The 21,991-nt window shown below is 44.8% G+C and overlaps 2 protein-coding genes and 1 non-coding gene across 9 annotated transcripts in view; 2 read left to right on the forward strand and 1 right to left on the reverse strand.

Moving 5' to 3' along the window:
- Window positions 1-8,302, reverse strand: part of LOC149348732 (sorting nexin-8-like) — a 26,369-nt gene extending 18,067 nt beyond the window's left edge. For both annotated transcript variants that reach the window (XM_089588283.1, XM_089588282.1), the window contains exons 1-5: window positions 8,105-8,302; window positions 7,825-7,952; window positions 3,127-3,253; window positions 1,015-1,238; window positions 572-686 (exon numbers count right to left, since the gene is read on the reverse strand). In XM_089588283.1, the coding sequence (XP_089444409.1) occupies window positions 572-686; window positions 1,015-1,238; window positions 3,127-3,253; window positions 7,825-7,952; window positions 8,105-8,126 (616 nt within the window). In that variant the 5' untranslated portion in view covers window positions 8,127-8,302. The remainder of the gene's footprint in view (window positions 1-571; window positions 687-1,014; window positions 1,239-3,126; window positions 3,254-7,824; window positions 7,953-8,104) is intronic.
- The window catches only part of LOC149348733 (uncharacterized), a 21,949-nt gene continuing 7,843 nt past the window's right edge, over window positions 7,886-21,991 (forward strand). For 2 of the 6 annotated variants that reach the window (XM_089588284.1, XM_089588289.1), the window contains exons 1-9: window positions 8,506-8,537; window positions 8,828-9,046; window positions 9,579-9,652; window positions 12,685-12,798; window positions 13,612-13,650; window positions 14,873-14,937; window positions 16,140-16,234; window positions 17,372-17,462; window positions 19,611-19,935. In XM_089588284.1, the coding sequence (XP_089444410.1) occupies window positions 8,905-9,046; window positions 9,579-9,652; window positions 12,685-12,798; window positions 13,612-13,650; window positions 14,873-14,937; window positions 16,140-16,234; window positions 17,372-17,462; window positions 19,611-19,935 (945 nt within the window). In that variant the 5' untranslated portion in view covers window positions 8,506-8,537; window positions 8,828-8,904. The other 4 variants (XM_089588287.1, XM_089588286.1, XM_089588288.1 and 1 more) reach the window with 4 other exon arrangements.
- On the forward strand, window positions 12,253-12,326 carry TRNAT-GGU (transfer RNA threonine (anticodon GGU)). The gene has a single exon. It is a non-coding gene; the product is annotated as a tRNA-Thr (tRNA).

Below are 21,991 nucleotides of genomic sequence, written 5' to 3' on the forward strand. Positions count from 1 at the left end.
TAGTCTAAAAAATCAGTCGGTGACTGTAATACGAAGTGCAGGACACTGCCAGTCACGGTACTCGAGGTTTGTTGCAACGAAATATGCCTGCGCTCACTTTAGTTGTAAGGCAAACTATGTCTTGGGCGCGGACATAGCCTGTGCGAAGAGGCGCGACTCTGGCAGCGCTGACTGCTATGTATGAAACCGAGTATAAACCGCTAAAGCAATCAGCAACGCCTCGGAAGTGAACGGAACCTTGTTCCCTATTCGGCTTCTCATTGCCGACAACATTCAAGATGCTCAAGATCGACAACTCTTGTTCCGAACAAGACCACTCAAGAAAACGACCCGCAGGTTGCGCATGCTAACGCAAGCACCGGTATTGTCAATCCACTTCTAGGTCAAAAGCCGCAGTTGGTCACACGCCCTTTGCGCACATGCGTGCATGTATAGACCCTTAAGAGGAAGCTTAAGACATGACCATAACTTCCTGGTGCACACAAAAATCCCGAACACACAACTGTTTTTGTGCTTCCTCTCTAGAACTACAGGCAAGGGATGCATGCGATGAGTCGCAAACAACACTCACCCATGGCTCGTTTCGGAGGCAACTGAGGTACCGCCCGGTAAGGAAACCGTTGCACCAGGATGTCAAACAGCGTCACAAAGTCGTTGTACCGCCGCTCCACACGAGACTGGTACCTCTGCAGGGCACGTTCATACACAGTCAAGAAACACCAGGACAACGCCTCTTCATGAAGGTCAGAAAACCAAGCAAACAAGGGACAGAAGGGTAGCCTCCGTCTGCTAGGCAACATATTGGTAAGTGGGCCTGTCTTGCCAATGCAAGTTGTCACGAAGAAGACAGGCCCTCTTGTCGGAATGAAGACAAATGATGACAACAAGCCCTCTTCTCAAAAGTTCGGCAAACAGACGAATTCCCTCCTGCCCCTTGGTGCTTGTCAAAAATCCCATCGTTCCTGCCCTTTCTCCACCCAGAGACAAGACATGCACCAACTTCCGCAGACTGACCTGACTAGAGACCTCGTAGACGACGTGCTTGAGAATGATGCCTTTCTTCTCGGGCACCAGGGCGACACGGATGGTGTCTTGCGCAACCATCTGTTCATAGTTGGTGTTGAGGATGCGCGGGTCTGATCCGCCGGACTTGAGGTCCAGGCCCATTGTCTTGCGCCCGCTCAGCCCCAGCTTTTCGCGGAGTTCCGCTGGACTCGCCAGCGAAGGGTTTGGCAACACTGTCGGCGGGCACATGCAACAGCGTGCAGTCAAAAAAGTGGAAGCGCCAAGTCTGCAGCTTCCACTCCTTGGATGTCCCAACCAGCTTCTCAAAATGATGAAGTGCCAAGGCCAGTGTAGCAAGAGTTCCTCCAGAATTATTTTTATCAGAAATGCAGTATCATGATATCCTGCGTTAGTGTTTTGTGTTGTATCACATTTGTTCTCACTTTAGCGTATTTTGTATTGTACAGTCTTTGTCAAAAGTTACCAGGCTGCATGGTTTGCTTCTCACTCGTATAGTAGAGTCCTCACGGCTTCCCTAAAGATCAAAAAGTTATTTGAAGGTGAGAAGAGGGGTTCTTCTCACCATACAGGGATTTAGAGCTTGAGGGCTGGCATAATAGCTTTATGCTATTATGCTGCATCTGTTTGGGACCCCAGTCAAGAGACGCTCATCTATCAACTGGAATCCGTCCAGAACCGGGCGGCTCGTTTCATTCTTTCAAATTATCATCGCAACTCCAGCGTCACGACTATGAAAACAAGCTTGTCACTACCCCTGCTGTCACAACGTAGGAAAATATACCGTCTTTGCCTGTTCCATAAAATTTATTACGATAATCCCATTCTCAAGAATAAAATGATGTTACCACCCTTTTACATTTCACGTCGCATTGACCATCGTCATAAGGTTGGTATTCCTTCATGCCAAACCAACCATTGTCACAATTCATTCATCCCAAGTACGTCAGTAAGCTGGAATCACCTTCCCAGATCTATCATCGAAATTTCTGATAATTCTATGTTTAAATCTGCTTTAACCAACCTGTTGCTGTCATAAACTCGAGAATCCTTAACACTGTCATCTTTTTTTTCTTTTTACGGTTGTTCCACTTGTTTTATATGCGCGCATGTTACTGCCTTTTGAACGTGATTTCTCTTGTCGTTTGTTTTTATTGTATGCTGTTGCTTTTTGTTGTTTTCATTCTGCGATATGTGCTGCTAATTTTTTACTTGTTTTGACGTAACCTGTTTATTCGTTTTTTTTCTGTGAGCTTCATTTATGTCTAATTATTAAGTGTATTTACAGCTGTATTTTTTGTTCCACTTTCGTGTGTAATCCACTCCCCTCTGTAATGCCCTCTGGCCCTGAGGGTAATGAAATAAATAAATAAATAAATAAATAAATAAATAAATAAATATACGACTGAGAAGCAAAACGTGTATCCTGGTTACTTTTGACGAAGACTGTACATAAAATTATCTAAAATGTTTTTTTTTCTTTCACTCAAGAATACCCAGTACATCCAAAGAAAGGGACGATCTTGCCAGCGAAACTACATCCATTTTCAATAAAATTTATTTTACAAAGCTTTCACTAGCACTGCACAAGCACAAAAATTTTCTCCATACTAATTGCACAATCATATCCTTGCATATTCCTGCATTTGTATCTAAAAATGCAATATATTTGCATATACTGCATTAGCACAATCATATTCTTGCAATACTTAGCCAACAGTTTATATGTAAGAACAAGAACGATCTTTTCTGTAACTAATGCTTTTGTGCTGTTTACTTGCATTCTTTTACTAATCCCCCTGCAACACCTGTACAGCCCTGAGGGTTAATATGGTCTGTATTTTATTACACTGTATCACTGATTTGGCTTTGGGTTTTGCATTTTCTTTCCATTCATGTTAGCGCTCATTTTTTTTTTTAAGTAAATTTTCCAGATACGCCACGAAGCAGATATTGCTAACTGACTGACCGTAGCACCTATTGTACCAGAACACAGCCAAAAATAATCACTCGAGTGTAGCCATTATGTGAGCCTGCAACACCCCTCGTATAAAGCCCTCACTCAAGGGCCCTTGAGGTATCTGCAATAAAAAAGACACCCACCTTCGAGGTTAAGGAGAGACTTCTCGTCCAGCAGCCTGCCCTGCTGCGCGATTGCGACCAGGGCGAGGCTCTTGTAGAGGCTTGTCGCAGTCACAGGACCCTGCCTGGCACCGGCATACTCCCACACCTGCAAGCGAACCAGCAGCATTGCTTTTTGAAAGACTGAAACCAGGAGCAAGAAATATGGCTGCACATGTTTTGCTCAAGCAAACATGGCAAGCTAAGACAAGAGGAAAGCCACGTCTCTGGCATACTGCCTACCCTTTATGTTTTACTTTACTTTACTATACTACACAACACCATACTACACAAAGAAGCTAAAACACAGCGCCCTCTGTGGCACTCTACACGTGTCTCACTGTTGCTTCTACTTCAGCGCCCCCTATCCTCATCGCTCTCAGCTCCAATGCCTACCCCCACCACTAACACACTCCTTGCCCTCTCCCCCCTCCACTGCTCCCTTTCCTGAATTCTTAACGAGAGAGCATTACAAGGACCATGATGGTAAAAACTGTCCCGCGCCGGCGTCGGTGTGAAGCCGCCACCGGCTCAATGAAACACCAGCAACAGCAACTGGTAAGGACACTTCAGTGATGGGTGATAGTGACTGCGTTCTAGTGGTGATAGTGGCTTAGTGAAGTTAAAAGTAGCAGTAGTGGTTGTAGTGGAACAGTTCGTGCTTCAGACTGCATAACGATGGCACAAAAGTAGAGAAGGTAGAAGCGAACGCTCTCGCATTTCCTCAGCACCAATCCAATTGATGGCCCATTAATTTGTATTTTGTACTCTAGTTCAAGCTCCTGCTGCCTCGACAGAAATAAATTGTCTTGTTCCTCTTCCCTCCCCCACACCTGTGCCTGTGTCCCGAGTTCGTGGACGTGTAAAGGTGACGATGGTTGGCGCTTGACATGAATACGGGAAAACCCTTGATTACTGCATGTTTAGAGTGAGAGGCAGTCCAACAGGAAGGAGAATTGCAACACCATTCGAAACCTCTTGCACATACAGGCAGGCCGATGTTGGAGACAATGGGCCTGGTTTAACAACAGAAAATGAAAAAAAATAAGCAGGCCTGCCGTAAGCAGTTTTCCCTCGTAGTGAGTCAAACAACCCCCTGGCTGTAGACTACTCATCAGGAGTGCAAGCACTATCTCGGCTTCAGCAGCTATCTGACCTAACGTGAGTACCCACAGCTATCTTTCGCAGAGGTCAGAGAGCAGAATAATAATTTCCATTCTTGCTGCAACCTTCCGATGTTCCGACTGAAAGCTAAATGAACAATGTTCACAGTCAGTCATGACTGTTACCGACAAGAATCGCACAGCAATTTTAGCAAGCACACAAAAATTACATCCAAGACAGATAGGTTGAGACTAACCAAGGGCTACAAAAGGAGTGAGTTATAAAAGCATTACATGATGCACAAAAAATGTCAGCATTGTATGCTTCCCAGAAATTTGTGTTGAAACTCCCTCTCGCATTAAATACCTGCAAACCATGAAAACATTTGCTTCCAGAAATGGAGTTTTCCCATTATCAATAATGCAATTGCCCTTCTAGACTGGGCAGCACATTCCAGCTTCATTAGTCACCTATGAGGAAAGATAGCATGGAAATCTTATGTCACTGTGTAGAAGTATTAACAGCCGATAAAGTGCCAGAAAAAATAAACAGTTGCATAAGGCAGAACAGAGCAGGATACGCCTTCAAGCAATTACGACAACCGTGCCATTAAATACGGATTGAAAGGTTACAGCTGGACACCTGAAACTAAAATATATATATATGTATATATATATATATATATATATATATATATATATATATATATATATATATATATATATATATAACACAAGTGCAAAAATGTTCACTTGAAGCAACATTTCAGACATGTATGCCTTCAACATTTATAAATTCCAATGTGGTTGTCACTTCTCTGCCATGATCTAGAAGGTGAAGGGAGACATTGGGTAACAAAGAAAAATGTGTCGGCATATAAGGAGCCCACTCTTTAAAACCAACTTCAAGAAAGGAAACAGGCATGCAACTCTATCACAGCTACATATTTGCTCTGTGTGCTTTATCACCCAAAAGGCATCATAAATGTCCCCAAAGAACTATGGCGAGATAAGGAAACCTAGTTTATTGTTATCGCTATCTGTTGCCTCTTTGGTCTAGTGCTTGGGTCTAGAAGGAATTGTAATCGCAACCTCTTGCAACACTACAATGTTATGAAGATGATGATTGTGAATATCATGTTCATGTTTGCAATGGCAGTACAAGGGGGTGCATCAGTACTACTTAGCAAATAAAAAAAACTAATTTGATTACTAGTACTTCAAACATTTTTTTTGTGTCTGCTCTGTGCATAAGCGTAGTGTCCTATGTAGACAGAACTCACCACAGAGAGCTAGACCTCTCAACAAACACAAGAGACTTGTTTCACTTCTGATTGGTTTCAAAATAACCTGCCCAAGACATTGGAATACGTTTGTGCCTGCCAAGGCCATATGAGGTCAAGAGCTATCATTTTTATAGTTCCAACTTGCATGCCATAACAGTGAATGGGGCTGAACTGGTTTGGTTGGTTTATGGGGTTTAGCGTCCCAAAGCGACTCGGGCTATGAGAGACGCCGTAGTAAAGGGCTCCGGAAATTTCGACCACCTGCGGTTCTTTAACGTGCACTGACATCGCACAGCACACGGGCCTCTAGAATTTCGCCTCCATCGGAATTCAGCCGCCGTGGCCAGGATCGAGCCCGCGTCTTTCGGCTCAGCAGCCGCGCGCCGTAACCACTGAGCTACCGCGGCGGGGTTACCGGGGCTGAACTGTTGAATTCGTGCCGTGCTGGTACTTTTATTTTTTCCAATTTATTCAAAACAAATTTCGTTATAGCAAAAATGTTTTAAATAGAGCCTCCCACAGTAGACTAAATTTATTCATCCACACTTGCTTCATTTGAATTCAAACTCATGACCATGAAATGTGAGCAAATAATCCAGTGGAACAGGATATCCTGGAACACTTCCAATACTCTGAACTAATGCAGCGCACAGTAATATTGGGCCGTTGAGGTTGCATATGGTGCAAATAGCATCCTTGAAACTTGCCCACCCAAGACACTTTCTAAGGTATATCTCCTCAGAGCACAAAGTTCTAAATTTACACCCTTGCTGACAATGCCAAAGAGATGACTCCAATATCACAAGGCAGAAGGAGTAAATTTATCCCCAAAATAGACTGAAAGGTGCATACACACATGCAGCAGGGCGTTCCTGGAGATGCACACTTCTGACAGCCGCAGCTGTGGACAAGGCTGGTCACTCCCATACAAAACGAAGAATGGGAATAGAGGACGAAAAAAAAAAATCTGCTTCCAGTGCAAGGTCCCATTGAAGTGCCTATCATTGTTTCTTTTTCATTCACCTCCCCTAATCTTCTCTTGATAAAAGTTCGCCAAACCACATCTCTTCAGGCACAGTAGATCTGCACAAAGTTACATTACGATAGGAACGGGGGCGACAGATAAAGGACAAGGGGAGCTCTTGTTTCGCCTTATCTTTGGAAGCGGAACGTAGCATCGGTGCGCGAACCCCTCCGCTTCACCACAGGTCACGTGACCCAATCCCCTCTCCCCCAACGGCGCTGTTGTCCGCCTCCGTATATTTTTCTTCTCTTCCCTCAGCGCCAGACACGACCGCACGCGCGCGCAGATAATTGTGCGTATCTCCGCACACGTACCGCGAAGACAATTCAGGCCAATAGCCATTTCGTGACGCTTCGACCGAGCATGCGACCGCCGTAAAAGCGTTTCGTCACGACAGACTCGGTTCTCGATACGCTTCTCAAAAGTTCAGAGCGGAGCGCTAAATAAGCGCGCCCAACGCTGAGATAAAGCCGCAGCTTCGTCGAATTTAACTACTCTTTTAGTTGAAAGATAGGTGAACAAACGTGCTACGCAGCGGTTAACAGTGCAATGCGTGTTCAGCTGCGGCAAGTCGATTTTACTTTCACGGCGCAAATATACTACGAACCGAAATCGCCGGCAAGTCGAAGACGCGCATGAGAACTGATCAGAACTACCTGCGCACGGTGCAGCTTACGTCAGCGCAGTGCGATGCTTGTCCGTCTAAAATTAACCAAATGCACTCAAAAAGCACAATCGAGCGAATTTGCATATGCTGCTTCGACCACCCGCGGACGATCCGAAAGCGCTGCATGCGCTCGATCGCCACTACGTTAGTTTTTTCTCCCTTCGCTTATTTCCGACCACAGTGTCCCATAAGCCGCTGCAGACCGCTATGCCGGCAGTGAAAGCAGCGGAGTTCGTGTCTAGGAGAAACTATGCATACATCTGCATGTGTTACAACCCCAGCAAGTGCGCATTGCATTGTATATCCTTTCGGACGCACAACGAAGACTGTGCGCGCGCGCGCGCAACAACGAACTTGCCGAACGGGTTTCCAGCTGAGTTCGCCGCAAATGACTTTCGCCTAGCGCGCGAGAGCCATCGACGAAAAAACGCGGTCAGTAGTGGAGAGGAAAAGAAAACGAAAAATAAGAGGGTCGTCTTTCTTTATCCCCATGGCCCCCCACCTCAACATGTAATCTCTCCGGTGCAAGAAAAGGAGGCGTTTCCGCCAGTAGCACAGCGCGACTGCCCTTTTTTTTTTTTCCATCAGCAACTCCCCCACCTGATCCAACGTCTTCTTCGGAAGATTTGTCGACGCCAGCAGCCTGCTGAAAAGTTCGCGGTCGATTTCGTTTCTGTCGTTCGGATTCAGGAGGCTGTGAACTTCCTTGTAGAGAGCCGGAACAGCACCTGGAAGCGGCCGGGCGAAGGGACAAAAGTAAACAAAACCATAGCGCGGCCTGGCACGGCAAGGGTCAATCTACGCCGAACGTCAGCACATGTGAGAAGCATCATAGCCACCTCGAGACACGAAAACATGATGCCCGCATTAACGCACTCACCGACGCTTAGGTCGACCGTCATGCTGGCCCGGTGTTTTCACAGGGAGGCTGACCAATACCGCGTCCTTTCCATTACTTCACGCTTATTTCGGGAAACACTACCGGTTTACAACCAAACCGAACGTATCACATGCGGGTCGCATCGTTGGTCGGCGGCGATTCTCGCGGACAACTTTCTCCACCCCCTTTTCACCGGGTGAGCCGACGCGGCGGTGCAAGCGACCGGAGACTTCCTCAAAACTTTTAAGAGCCCGTTAAAGCATGCCTCATAAGAACTAAAAAATTAAACAAAACTTTGTGAACATTTCTAACATTGTTTACTTCATAAAGCGTCGCTGATATTCCGATATTGCGTGCACGTTACGTGCCACGTTTTCACGTCTGCTCCCGCTTGTCACTTGCAGCATGGCGGCTGTTTCGGTCCGTTGCCATGGTGAGGGACGTGAGTTTGACGCTTTCAACTTGACAGCTCGCCGCCGCTGCTTGCCAAAGCAATTATTCACAGCACCCCCGCAGCTCAAACGAAACTTGCAGGACGTCAGTTACTTGTCCGGCAGCCTTCACAAAACTTTAAACTTGTCTGCTCCTTGAGAGACGTGTGCGTGGTCGGACGCTGAACGCGAGCTGTCAGCGCGTTGCTTGTCGTTTTCAGTTCGCATTTGTCAAACCGCAAAGCGACGGTCGCATCATTTCTTTTTGTTTTGTTTTTGTTTCTTTATTCAGTTTAACGCGGGCGCACTGATCGAGGAAGTGCTTTCGGATCTGCAGACGTGACGTCGCTCCCTCAGGGCTGGCATCCGATGAACGGCCCGGTCATGAATGATGTCGCCAAGAAGCCCAGGACGCCGAAGTCGCCGGGCCCGGCCGGTTCGAGAGCTTCGAACTCGGCCACGACGAAAACGCCGACCGTGAACGGGAACCAGCTGGCCAACAAGGAACAGCGTAGGTTTCCAAGCGTTCTCAAGGGTATCTCGGTAAATTATGAAAAAGTACGGCGAACACCCATCGCGTGACCTAGTTTCTCGTTGGAGGGTGTTATAACCAGGGGCCGAATTACAGATCGCGCTTAAACTTGAGAGTCATTCGGCCCCAGAATCAATTACGGGGCAAAACGTCGAAAAGAGGACGTGCAACTAAGAAGTCTCTTTTTGACCAACCGTAACTATACAAATCTACAGGTTGTGAAACACCCAATGGGCACCGAAATTCGCTTGGATGTTTAGGACGTCTATGGGATGTCCAAGGAGTTTCATTGCCTATTTGGACAGTATAAGCTGTTCATCAAAACTTAACTGCAGCTCAGTTTTTCACTTCTTTTGTGCGCTCTTTTCAAGTACTTCGGATAGTTAGACAAAGTGGCGCTAATTTTCGCTGATACTGTGCTTGCGTTGCATTCGTTGTTTCTTTGCGCTGTGAATTGGTCTTTTTTGTTTTGTTTGTTTAATGCAATGGCTCTAGCGTGACCTTGACGCAGGTGCGAGATCTCCAAATGCCTCGGCTCGGGTGACCACAGAAAAACTCCGCCAGGAAGCGGCAGCTCTACAGAAGGTGGGGATGTGAGCTTTTCCACTGAAGGACATTATATATATAGGCGGCAGTGATGGAAATTTACGCATAGACTTTGCACACTAGCATGGGTTATTGCTCATTCTAGCTGATGGATTTATTTTAATGCAGTACAAATTTCTCATTACTTTCTGGCACAGCTTGCAAATGTGTGTCAAAGCCAAGAAACAGTTCTGTAGTTTTAACTTTGGTTGTCGATCCCATGACCAACTTCATTCATGTAGTGTGAGTGAGTTAGAATATCCACTCTTGTATTCAATTGTGCAATGCACCGGGCTCTTGCAGAGTGAGAATTGCTGTGAAGGCGGAGCACAACCTCTTTCGTGCTGCAGCTTTGATGGTTTCCTTATTTGGGTGGCTAGATGGTTTTTATTTATTTGTTTGTTTACTCACAGTGCCATGTTTAAGAGCACATCTTGTAAGTGGCTAATATAGCCTTCTGGAAGCCCTGTGCCATACCGTGTGTGGGAGAATTAGTTCTTGATGCCTAGTTGATACCTGATTTTATGAGTTCACATGAACAAGTTCTAATATTTCACCCCAAAATGTGTAAAATGGCTTTTATACTTTCAAAAACAGCTTACCAAAGTTGAACCGACTAAGAAGGTCGATATTACAAAGCATTGTTCCAGAGAACACGCAGAAAGAATAGGCGAAAAATAACACACAATTTTCAACATTCTCCCTAGACCACAAGACACAATGGCAGCACATGTCAGTGCACTCCACTAACCTGTCTAACATTACGCGAAAAATATCTGTAGTTAAGCACAGTCACACAAATGGAAAACTGGCCTGCCTGTACCTTTGTCTAGCCTTTGAATTTGCCAGGGGGGTTGCGCATATGAGTTATCATAGTCAAAGGTGCTCTATGAAAAAAGCCAACCGCCACAGACACCAAGGGGCACAGGGGATATTTAATTGATTTATTTATTTTGTGGTGTTGATCAATTTAGAATATTAGTGAATATGTTATCGCTTAAAGCTAATTGATTAGAAAAGCAGAAGAAAAAACAACCACTGCCGCCGGTGGGATCCGAACCCACGGTCTCCGAATTACGCGTCCGGTGCTCTACCTCTGAGCTACGGCAACGGCTGTCAAATCTTGGACAGCCATCGCCGTAGCTCTGAGGTAGAGCACCGGACGCAAGATTTGACAGCCGTCGCCGTAGCTCAGAGGTAGAGCACCGGACGCGTAATTCGGAGATCGTGGGTTCGGATCCCACCGGCGGCAGTGGTTGTTTTTTCTTCTGCTTTTCTAATCAGTTAGCTTTAAGCGATAACATATTCACTAATATTCTAAATTGATCAACACCACAAAATAGATAAATCGATTAAATATCCCCTGTGCCCCTTGGTGTCTGTGGCTGTTGGCTTCTTTCATGTTTATAACGAGCCCCTCATTCCCCTTCCCTTGTTTGCTTAAGGTGCTCTATGTTATGCAGAGTCAGTAATGAAATGTTTGCATATACAGTCCGGAGCCTCTGAAAAGGCACTGCCTGTGTTAAACTTCTTTGCTGCTGAAGCGTTTCACAGCTAAATGTTCAGAAATTCTTTGAATTTCATTTCGCCTTACATGCTGAATCTTGGCATATTGGCATATCGCTAATATTCGAAGATAGCTTCTGCTCATGTCAGTAGACTGCATATCCTAAACAAATGCAGTGCATCAGCTAATAAGTGATAATGAATAAATTTTCACATACCTAAACAGAGAGCATGTTATAAGGAACACAATAGTGTACAGTTGCAGAATGGACCACTGTGGTGTTTCTTATATCAAATTATTATTATTTTTAAAATTTTCGCAGGAACCCTCCTCACATAATTTTACAGCAGCGCAACGTGATGTGCCATTGTAAAAATAAGTTTGTTTTGTTCTTCACTAAAGGTGTTTCTGCGGTTTTAAGTTGTACAAAATAGTTTTCAGTTTTTCACAAAATCTAGTCTCAGTTCTGCACTTTGGTTGCGATGCATTAAAAAAAATTCGCTGTGGCTTAGCTTGGTTAAGCCCGGTAATTGCGAAAGCAATATCCGTACCTACACCATGGTTCAGCTGGTAGTGTAGCTGGTGGTGGTGCTTGTGGTTAGACTTGTGGTGATGCATCGGTTATACAATCCAATAAGGGAGTAATTACTCATTGGCATCCACCCGAGCGCAGCCATACGACCACAAAGGAAAGCTATGCAGCTTTCTCAGAAACTTCGTAGTTAAAGAAAAATTCGTCCTGGTCCGGGGTTCGAACCCGGGACCACCGCTACACCGGAGCAGTCGCTCTACCAATTGAGCTAACCAGGACGGCAAGCTTATGGTAGGGCGAGAGCGAATTGATCAGTAACTCGAAGTGGGAACTGTGTTGGTCAAAAGTTTAGGGGAATCCCCCAAGGTGGAGTAGATTTGTAATAAGGGAGTAATTACTCATTGGCATCCACCCGAGCGCAGCCATACGGCTACAAAGGAAAGCTATACAGCTTTCTCAGAAACAAAGGAAAGCTATACAGCTTTCTCAGCTTTCTTCAGAAACACAGTTCCCACTTCGAGTTATTGATCAATTCGCTCTCGCCCTACCATAAGCTTGCCGTCCTGGTTAGCTCAATTGGTAGAGCGACTGCTCCGGTGAAGCAGTGGTCCTGGGTTCGAACCCCGGACCAGGACGAATTTTTCTTTAACTACGAAGTTTCTGAGAAAGCTGTATAGCTTTCCTTTGTAGCCGTATGGCTGCGCTCGGGTGGATGCCAATGAGTAATTACTCCCTTATTACAAATCTACTCCACCTTGGGGGATTCCCCTAAACATTTGACCAATGCAATCCAATCCAAAACAATCCGATCCAATGTAATCTAATGTAATCTAATCCAATCCAATGTAATCTAATCCAATCTAATGCAATCAAAGTCAAATGAAGGTCAGTGGTGGTCACCGGCCGCGGCACGGCAAAGGTGTGAAAGTGCAAGTAGTATTGCTTTCGCAATAAAAGCACAAATGAACTAGAACTGATGCAATCCGCTTTCAGAGGGTGGCACAGTTCCGTGCAGAAAACCAGGGTCTCAAGGCAAAGGTGAAGCACCTTGAGGAAGACTGTGCTCGAAAGTCAAGGCAGCTTGACAAGCTCACTCAAGCAGCCAAGGTAAACTATGTGCCAGGCACTGGTTTGAAGCTTTTTCTGTTTGCGTTCTATTCGAGGGCAAATTTAATGAGGCGGTCCTCTCCGTCAGTTCTCTTGGTTTTTTTCTTGTTTCATTGATTTCGACTGGCAGACAATTTCCTTTATTGAACTATTACCGATTGGCACATGGTAAGCATTTCTTAGAACTGGTTCTGATGAAGAGTTGTATGTGACCTATTTGGTCTCCTTCAAAGTACTGCTATCCTGTCATCTTTTAGAGAACAGTTATGAGCATTTAATGCATCCCTTATGGAGCCTCCTTTTATAATTGTCTACTTTGCATATTGGGTTGCTATCAATGGCTGAAGTATAGATATCATACAGGTTCTATGCACCCTAAGGGTTAAAATATTTCTTCCAGAAGTCATGAAAGATGTGTGTTTAGGGAAAAAGTCATTGAGGTGGAACTACGACTCACATAGACACTGCAACATGATTTTGTAGCCTAGGTATTACTCCACAGGACAGGGAACATATCAAAGTGAAAAATTCCTGCGGATGTGAGGTGTACTAGGATCCAGGTGATTTTATGCTATTCTATTGTGCAATCTCGCCATGTGCTGTTTATTTGATTTATTTGCAAAAAAAACCAGCTGTACCTTGACAGCATTACTGCAGGAAAGGTAGAAGCACATCTAACTTGATCGCGTGGACTAATTAAGTGAAATAAAGGTGTTCAGACAACTCAAAAGTGAAGGACACTTTGAAGGACACTTTGAAAGTGAAGGACTCGGAAGTGATTCGGACCCAGCTGTGCTCTTCTCTTTCTTCTAGGACAAGGCAGCAGCTGCTCAGGAACAGAAGAAAGGAGAGGTGAGCATGCTGGGTTTTTCTTGTTTCTCTTTCTTCATCACTTCGTTACGATGCCCATTGTGTAAGTTCCATTTCTTGCTAGGGAATGCACATATTAGCAGAGACCTCCCAGACCCAGAGTGACCCTGTTTTCTCACGTAATTTGTGCCCTCGCGTAATTTGTTAGAAAAAGCTGTTGAGCGTGGGATTTTAGTCGCCCATTATGAGTAGATTAAAGGTGCACTGAAGAGGATTCTGAACTTGTCTTTTTGCCGCAGGAACTCGATCTACCCGTTCCCAGCATTCTTAGAAACTTCGACTTATTGCCCTGTGTGGCCGATTTCCCCAATTAAATCGAATTAACGTCCGGCTCCCGCCATTTTTTTTTAAATTCTGCCTCGTACGGTGGGCGGAGTCGACCAACGCGTGCAGCGCCTTTCACCCAGTCCCGTGGCGGCTTGCCGCTCTGCCATTGGCGGAGTAATACGTAGTAGTCCGTAGTAGCAAATAGTCCGCGCATATTTTTATTTCTGCGGGCTTATTTTGCGGCTATATTATCTGTGAATGAAACTATTTATTCATGGAAACCTAAAAAACAAAATAAAGCGAAAGCAAAGCCTCCACGGGACTGGGTGAAAGGCGCTCCACGCGTTGGTCGACTCCGCCCACCGTACGAGGCAGAATTCAAAAATAAAGGCAGGAGCCGGACGTTAATTCGTTTTAATTGGGGAAATCGGCCACACAGGGCAATAAGTCACTGTTTCTAGGAATGCTCGGAACGTGTAGATCGAGTTCCCGTGGCAAAAAGACAAGTTCAGATTCCTCTTCAGTGCACCTTTAAGTATATTTGGCACAGAAGTTTTGGTCGGAAGTTCTGTTGCTCCTCAAGGAAAGAATGGGATTCAGTGCAGTTTTGCTGTTGCATATTTCTTGCTAGCTTTTCAGTGGGTAGGGCGCGGGGTGGCTTTTTGAATCCCACATCTGCCTGCTAAAAACTTTTGTAGTTATATTTTATTTAAGAATTCTTGGAGCAGAGACTGCGTCTCTCACAAACAGCACTCGCAAAGGCAGTAGAATGTTTTAGCCGATGCAAAAAGCATAGAAGTGTGCATAAAGAAGGCTGTACTGAAATACAGATTCATTTCGCGGATGTTTTGGAAATGAATCTTGAAAGTTTTCTGTTTAGAGAAAAAAAAATCCTGATGGTTTTGGTTTTTTTTTTCTTTCTCATTGTCTCCCACAGGATGGCTTGAAGCAAAAGTGCGTCAGACTTGAAATGCAGCTGAGGGAAAAAGAAGACAAGCTGAAGTAAGTCCTTTAGATTTTTCAGTGGTTAGTTTCTGTAGCATAATTCTTTTGTTATTATTTTTAATTAGAAGAGTGCGAATATTCAAAAAATTTGAATAGCGAATCGAATGTTTTTTTATTGGGTTATTCGAGCGAATCAAATCGTGTATATTTAAGACGATTTGACACGAACCAAATATGTTTTCTACTTTTCGAATAGTTAGAACTACGCTCGAATAACGCCCATCGTATTTTTCTTTGGCGACTGTTCCAAGAACAGCCCTCACGAACGTCTCGTACCCAACTGGTAACTATCAGTATATGCGGGATGAAGGGTTCAGTGCCAACGCGCTCCATTCGTGTGGCAGCGCCCATAGTACTCTCACATGGCCTCTAAGACTGGACGACGCAGCTGGGCTCTGGCAAGTTGAGAAAACCCTCACTTGGTGCTCGTTCTTGACAGCAATCAGGCAACTGCTCGCACGATACTGTCACCGAGCTCATGTTGTGAGATGTTGCTCTAGTTTATTCTCTTTCGTAATCAACAGCAAGAGGTAATTTTCCTGTACGTTTAACTAGATGGTTATAGGGGTAGTATACTGGCCTAGTGTTGTGACCCCTTAGTGGGGGTTGTGCTGTGACTTTTAACAGCTATAGCTTTAACTTCATAAGTTGCAGCATCGTGCCATGGCACCGTCAATGGTGCTTCAATGTTTCACACGGTTGCTTGTTTTGTGCAAATATCCCCAGTGCCGCCTGGTCGGTGATACAATTGGTGCAAGTTTTCATCTGGCCTGGTGCTCGGCTTCTTAAGGGTGAAATGCTTGGATAATGGGTCTTCGAGCCCGCCTTGTGGAGTCCAAAAAATACCTTGTGCCGTGGTACCCGTTGACCAAAGGCTGCTCTTGCATCATAGATACTAATTACCATCATCATTGTTTTGCACGAATATTAGCAAAGGTAGCAAATATCGGTACAGCTAATCAATTTCGTTATATCATTATTCATTTCGTACTCGATTCAGTTTTTAGCTCCACTATCCGGATTCGGTTCGTTAACAGAGCTGGGCTACTAATCGATTTGGTTTGGAAAAAGTAATATACGCACACCCTTAATTTTAATGGTAGACTTTCAATTGGTATTTTTCTTTTTATGAAGATAGAGATATAAGATAAAGTCTGTTAACCTTGGTGCTGCTGCCTTCTTGATCTCTGAAACGGCAGGAAGCTCCAGGCCGCCCAGAGGCATTCGTCAGAGACGGCCACACCAGAAAAGCTGCATCCTTCCAAATCCCGACTGACGAACAGTCAGCCCCGAGGTAAATGAACTGCAATGCAGCTGACGGCTTACCTGTAGAGCCTGTTTAATCCACATGAAAAAAAAAAAGTGCAGAGGCTAGTGCCACAACTGCTAGGTTTTCATAAAAGTAATTTAGCCTTGTGGGATTTGTAAGTTATGGCTTTAAGAAGCGAAATTCGTTAGTGCCATAGACTCGCATGCAAAATTATTTTCATCTTTCAGTACTGCAGTGGTACCCCAATGGGCGCTGAAACTCCCTTTTGGGACGTCCTGGGGACGTCCAGTGGAATTTCAGTGCCCATTGGGTACGTGGTCTCCCCCCCCCCCCCTTTTGCTCTCTGCGTGTTAACTCTTTGCATTGTAGTTTCCACTTATAAAAGCCCTCAGCTGGTTGCAAAGTTCTGAAGATGGTTGCATGTTGTATGACAGAGCATGGTACGTGACTTTAGGCGCGTGGCTTGTGCATTTTCTACGTATCTTGTATTCAGTTTGGTACTTTTCGTTTATTTCAGAGTTTGGCAACTTGCGATAACACTGCTGGAATGAGAAGGCCAAGGAATACTTTTCATTTTCTCTGTCAGTTTAGTGAGCATGCTTCCAACCTTATATTTTGTTCCACTGTTCCTGTATTGGTTCTTAACTCTTAACGCTGCGCACTGTATGTTCTTTTTGTATGCAAATGCAGCTTTCCAATGGGAATTATAACTCCCTTGGATGTCCCGTGGATGTCTTGAACGACTGCAGGACATCCGTGGTAGTTTTAATGTCTACTGTGAAATGCATGTGACAATTTCTTTATCTTTCTGGACTCGCGCCTATTGAAGCACTCAATGTTCCATGCAGGTCTGTAGTACAGTGCCCTGTGTCTGCTCAAGGCTGATTGCATGTGATACCAGCCGCAGGTAGTTCATATTTTTCTCACTACCCCGGCATCTTATTTCTCTTTTTCTCACTGAACTAATTCCTGAACACAGTGCATTTTATGGCATGTTCCGCCTCTGTCACTTTTAATTTTTTTGTGTGTTTGGCTTTTTTTTTCATCAACGTACAGTATGGAAATAAAATTATTATTATTATTATGATTTCCTGGCTTCGATTATAGTAGGCAGTGTTCTTTTCCTTGCTCAAGTACTACAATGCCTTTCTCTCTCTTCAGGTTCGAGTGCGGAGCTTGCAAAACTTCGGGAGCAGATTGAACGTCTGGGCCAGGAGAATCGCCGCCTGACCTTCCAGCTGAAGGAGAAAGAGTGAGAGAACGACATGTTTAGATTTATCTTGAGTTGGGGGGGGGGGGATTTAGTTCCTCCTGTAGCGCTCGCAAACATTCAAACAACAGCAGAGTCAGTAAACTAATGATATTTATAAACTTTCATTTTGGGTGAAAAAAACAGCGCGAAAGGGACGGAAGACAAAGATGAAGGAAACCACAGGGACAAGCGCGGTTTCCTTCATAAGCGCGGTTTCCTTCATCTTTGTCTTCCGTCCCTTTCGCGCTGTTTTTTCCACCCAAAATGAACGTATACCTACTCGCCCAACTCTCCATTCTATATTTATAAACATTGCAAACTAGCTTTATCATGAGGAAAAGTACAAAAAGACTGCTTGAAAGGATACACTCATTGTGTTTTTTTTTTTGTTTCCATTATCGGTGCATGCTGTTTGAAATCAAGTGGGACAAGTTCTGGCAGCCATGATGCCATAGGAAGCATAAGAGGGTTCTCACACAGCTTCCACCCTCGCTGTTAGATGACGTTCTACGTCACACCAGCGGTAACTCAGGACGTGCTACGTCCGCCGCTTTCGAACGCGGGTGGCGCTGATGAACACTCTCAAGTTAGGTTATTTGTAAACATAAATACACCCGAAAGCAGAAGACTTGACAGCCGTCGCTGTAGCTCAGAGGTAGAGCACCGGACGCGAAATTCGGAGGTCGTGGGTTCGGATCCCGCCGGCGGCATGTGGTTGTTTTTTCTTCTGCTTTTCTTATCAATTAGCTTTAAGCGATAACGTATTCAGTATTATTCTAAATTGATCAACACCACAAAAAACAAAAAAAAAATCCCCTGTGTCCGTTGGTTTCTGTGGCTGTTGGCTTCTCTCATAGGACCCTTAATATGCTGTTCAAAGACAGAAATGCAAAGGAATTTGAAAATACATGAGTAAGAAAACCTAATAAAAAACGTGAAACTTGAGCATCAGCTTCTGACTGGAGTTTCAACTGTGGGCAGCACATTTTCTATGATAGCGAGAACTAGGTAAATGGAAAAAAGTGCACTCTGTAAACATGACTGCGCTGACAAAGAAAACGTTGGTAAACTTGTCTTTCATGGATACTCACATGTGTTGCTCCCAGCTTTCCTTGGTCTCTGATTTTTTTTTTATGCTGTTGTGGTCTTATATTTTTTCATTCTAATAACGATAAACTTTGATCAAACAAGCAGGCTTACCAAGTACCATTTGCACGGCTTTACAAAATTAATGTCAGTGTGTAGCTCTTGCTGTCGTAAATTTACCTCAGCCTGCAAATTACCAAATCTTGGAATCACCTTTCACATCATGACAGTCAGCTCATGCCAGACCAAACGTGTTCCTACCTTTGCGAAGTTTTGTCTCGGCCAGAATGAACAACATCTTTGCTTTCTCTTATTTGCGGAATTGCGTTTTTTTGTTTGGCATTTGTATGAGTTGTTCCATTTCGTGCGAGAGATTTTTCTTCGCGTCTTTTAAAACTACACTTTCTTGTGTGCAAAAGTGGTGTCTGAAAATGCTGCCTATAATCGGACACATCTTAAGCCTGCAGTGAAGCTCGCCTTCATTCGGGGCCACCGCACAGCAAGAAATAGTCCATTGTTAAAACTTTAACTAAACAAGAAGCTAATGAGAAGAAAAAAATTATAACCTCTAGAACTTTTACACCTGGCTTATTTGGTTTATGGTTTATGGGGTTTAACATCCCAAAGTGACTCGGGCTATGAGAGACGCCGTAGTGGAGGGCTCCGGAAGCTTCGACCACCTGGGGTTCTTTAACGTGCACTGACATCGCACAGCACACGGGCCTCTAGAATTTTGCCTCCATTGAAATTCAACCACCGCGACCGGGATCGATCCCGCGTCTTCCGGGTCAGCAGCCGAGCGCCATAACCACTGAGCCCCCACGGCGGCCCCACATAGCTTATTTAATAAAGTCAAACTTATAAATCTGATTTCATTTACTCTTGTAATTGGCTAACAGATTAATACAGGATGCTGCTGACTGTGGCCCAGTGTTTACAACTGCTGTTTTCGTGAGCTGCATCCTACTCTAGTGCATCTCTGGAGTTAACCCTAATGTCCTTGCAGCAAATTATAGGCAAGTGAAAAAAAAAAGTAATCAAAGATCGTTTCCTCATCTACAGCCAAGAGATTCGCCGACTCAAGTCTCAGCTGCAGCCACCGACAGCCAAGGCAGCCACAAACACAAAGACGCCCACAAGGACACCGACAAAGGCGCCCGTCAAGGCACCACCTCCGAGAACACTGCCCCTGCCAAACCGCAGTGGTCAGCGGCCAGCCGCTTCCAGCCGCGCTGGGTCGGCAACCTCGGCTGTGGAGCAGCGCAAGAGCGTTGCCACAGCCAAGCGGTCAAACACGTTCAGCGTCACTCGAGGTCCACCACAGCCCGACGACAAAATGGAGACATCGGCGATCTCCGTCGAGTCAAAGTCCACGCCCCCTGATGACGTGAGTAGCGTTTAACGTTCGGAGGAGGAATTACCTTTGGCATCTTTGGCTCACCGGGACAATTGCATTTGCATTGATCAGCAGGTGATGTGCATGTGATGTCTAAATTGGTAGCACAAGTGATGCGCTATCATTAGCTATACTTATATCTGTGAATATGCGCGGTAGCTGTAAGGGATCGGTAGTGTACGCGGGGTCATTGGAACGCGGCTGGGGGCGCTCAAAGCGAAGCGTCTCCTTTCTTGGAACGCGGCCGCTCGCGAACGCGCCGGGAACTACGGGTGTCCCCCCGCCCCGCGTTACCGATTTGCGCACGTGCTGGCACGAATGTGTATTTGTGTTTGTTTTTATTTTTATTTTGTGGTAGAGAGGGTGGTTTACCTTGTAGAAGCCGGAGGGCTGGCCATGCCCTTGAAGAGCCAATCATGTTAAGAGGGCAACATGATTGGAAGCTACCAAATGTGGGCCGGGCCTTTAGGGCTTTAAAACCGGGCTCCGGAGCCGGAAGCGAGGTTCTGGGCTAAGGTGAGATGCTATGCATCTTCGGCTATGCCGAGTAGGGGCCTCCCCTAGTGTTAGCCAGATCCGCCCTGTTGTTGTGTCCTTTTGCCGTTTAATTTGTCTCTAGTGCCTAAACTTGTATATGCAATGTAAATATCTGTACATAAACTTCAAGTGTTCGCCTTACCCCTGTATCTAAACTCATCACGAGACCGTCCCTGACGGGGCACCCCTGGTGCGAAGATCAAGCTTCAGTCTTTGAGTTAAACCAACCGTCTCTGGTGGGGCACCTCTGGTGCGAGGAAGAAGAAGAACCAGTGAAATTTACTATGCGCGGTAGCCTTGCTTGATTCAAACCCTGTAGTAGCTAGGTAGTGACGGCCTCGAACAAAAATTAGTTGAGGCTTGTTTTATTTGCAGCATTTGCTTCCCTTTTTTATCGTGGTTACAGGTGCACTGAAGAGGAATCTGAGCTCAACTTTTTGCCGCAGGAATTCGATCTACACGTTCCGAGCATTCTTGCAAACTTCTCATTATTGCCCTGTACGGCCGATTTCCCTAATTTAAATTGGATTAGCGTCCCGCTCCCGCCTTCTTTTTTTTTTTATTCCCAGTAGATGGTGCAAGGAGTCAAGCAACGCATGGAGTGCCTTTCAGGCAGCCCGCGTTGTGGCTTTGTTTTCGCTTTTATTTTGTTTCTCTCGGGTTTCCGTGAATAAATAGGCCTAGTCAGAGACTGCATAGCTGCAAATTAGGCCCATGGAAATAAAAATATGCGTGGGCTCTGCTTTCGCCGATGACAGAGCGGCAAGCCGCCACAGGTCTGAGGTGAAAGGTTGGTCGACTCCTCCCACCGTTGCGAGGAATTAAAAAAAATAAAAGGCGGGAGCCAGGAAGAGTAACCGGATTTAAATTGGCGAAATCGGCTGCACGGGGCAAATTGGAAGTTTCTAAGAACGCTCGGAACTGTAGATCGAGTTCCAGCGGTAAAAATACAATTTCAGATTCCTCTTCAGTGCACCTTTAATTCTTCATTCGTTTCCTTCATTTTCGTTCTTTTCATTCTGTATTCTTTTCTTTCGCAGATTGAATGATGTTTTCATTTGAATAATGTATTCATTGAAGGGAGGATGAGGGTCTTGAAAACTTGTTTTTTATTTTTCGACATAACTTGTTGAAACTTAGCACACATGTGTATCATAGAATGCTGATTTCAAATATGCATTTAGATTTCAAATATCTTACCTGGAAGAAAATTTATCTCAAAATAACATTCAAATTGGGTAATTTCTTACGGGCTTTTATAGTAATTAATCAGTTAAAGAATGATTTTTTAAGAATAAGCAGGCATTTGCAAAGGCCCAAAGCACATGCTAAAGCTTTCTTTCTTCCTTTAAACATGGTACATGAGCAATTAGGCCAAGTGTGGGCTAATTACTGCCACGTCATTTTTTCTTTCCAACTTTGTTGTTTATTTATGATTAACAAAATTAGTTTATAGACATTCTGTTAGCTTTAGGATGTGCTTTGGGCCTTCGCAAATGTCTGCTTATTC

Source organism: Amblyomma mixtum, chromosome 4 (genome assembly GCF_055824585.1).
Source record: "Amblyomma mixtum isolate Tamu chromosome 4, ASM5582458v1, whole genome shotgun sequence".
Lineage (NCBI taxonomy): Eukaryota > Metazoa > Arthropoda > Arachnida > Ixodida > Ixodidae > Amblyomma > Amblyomma mixtum.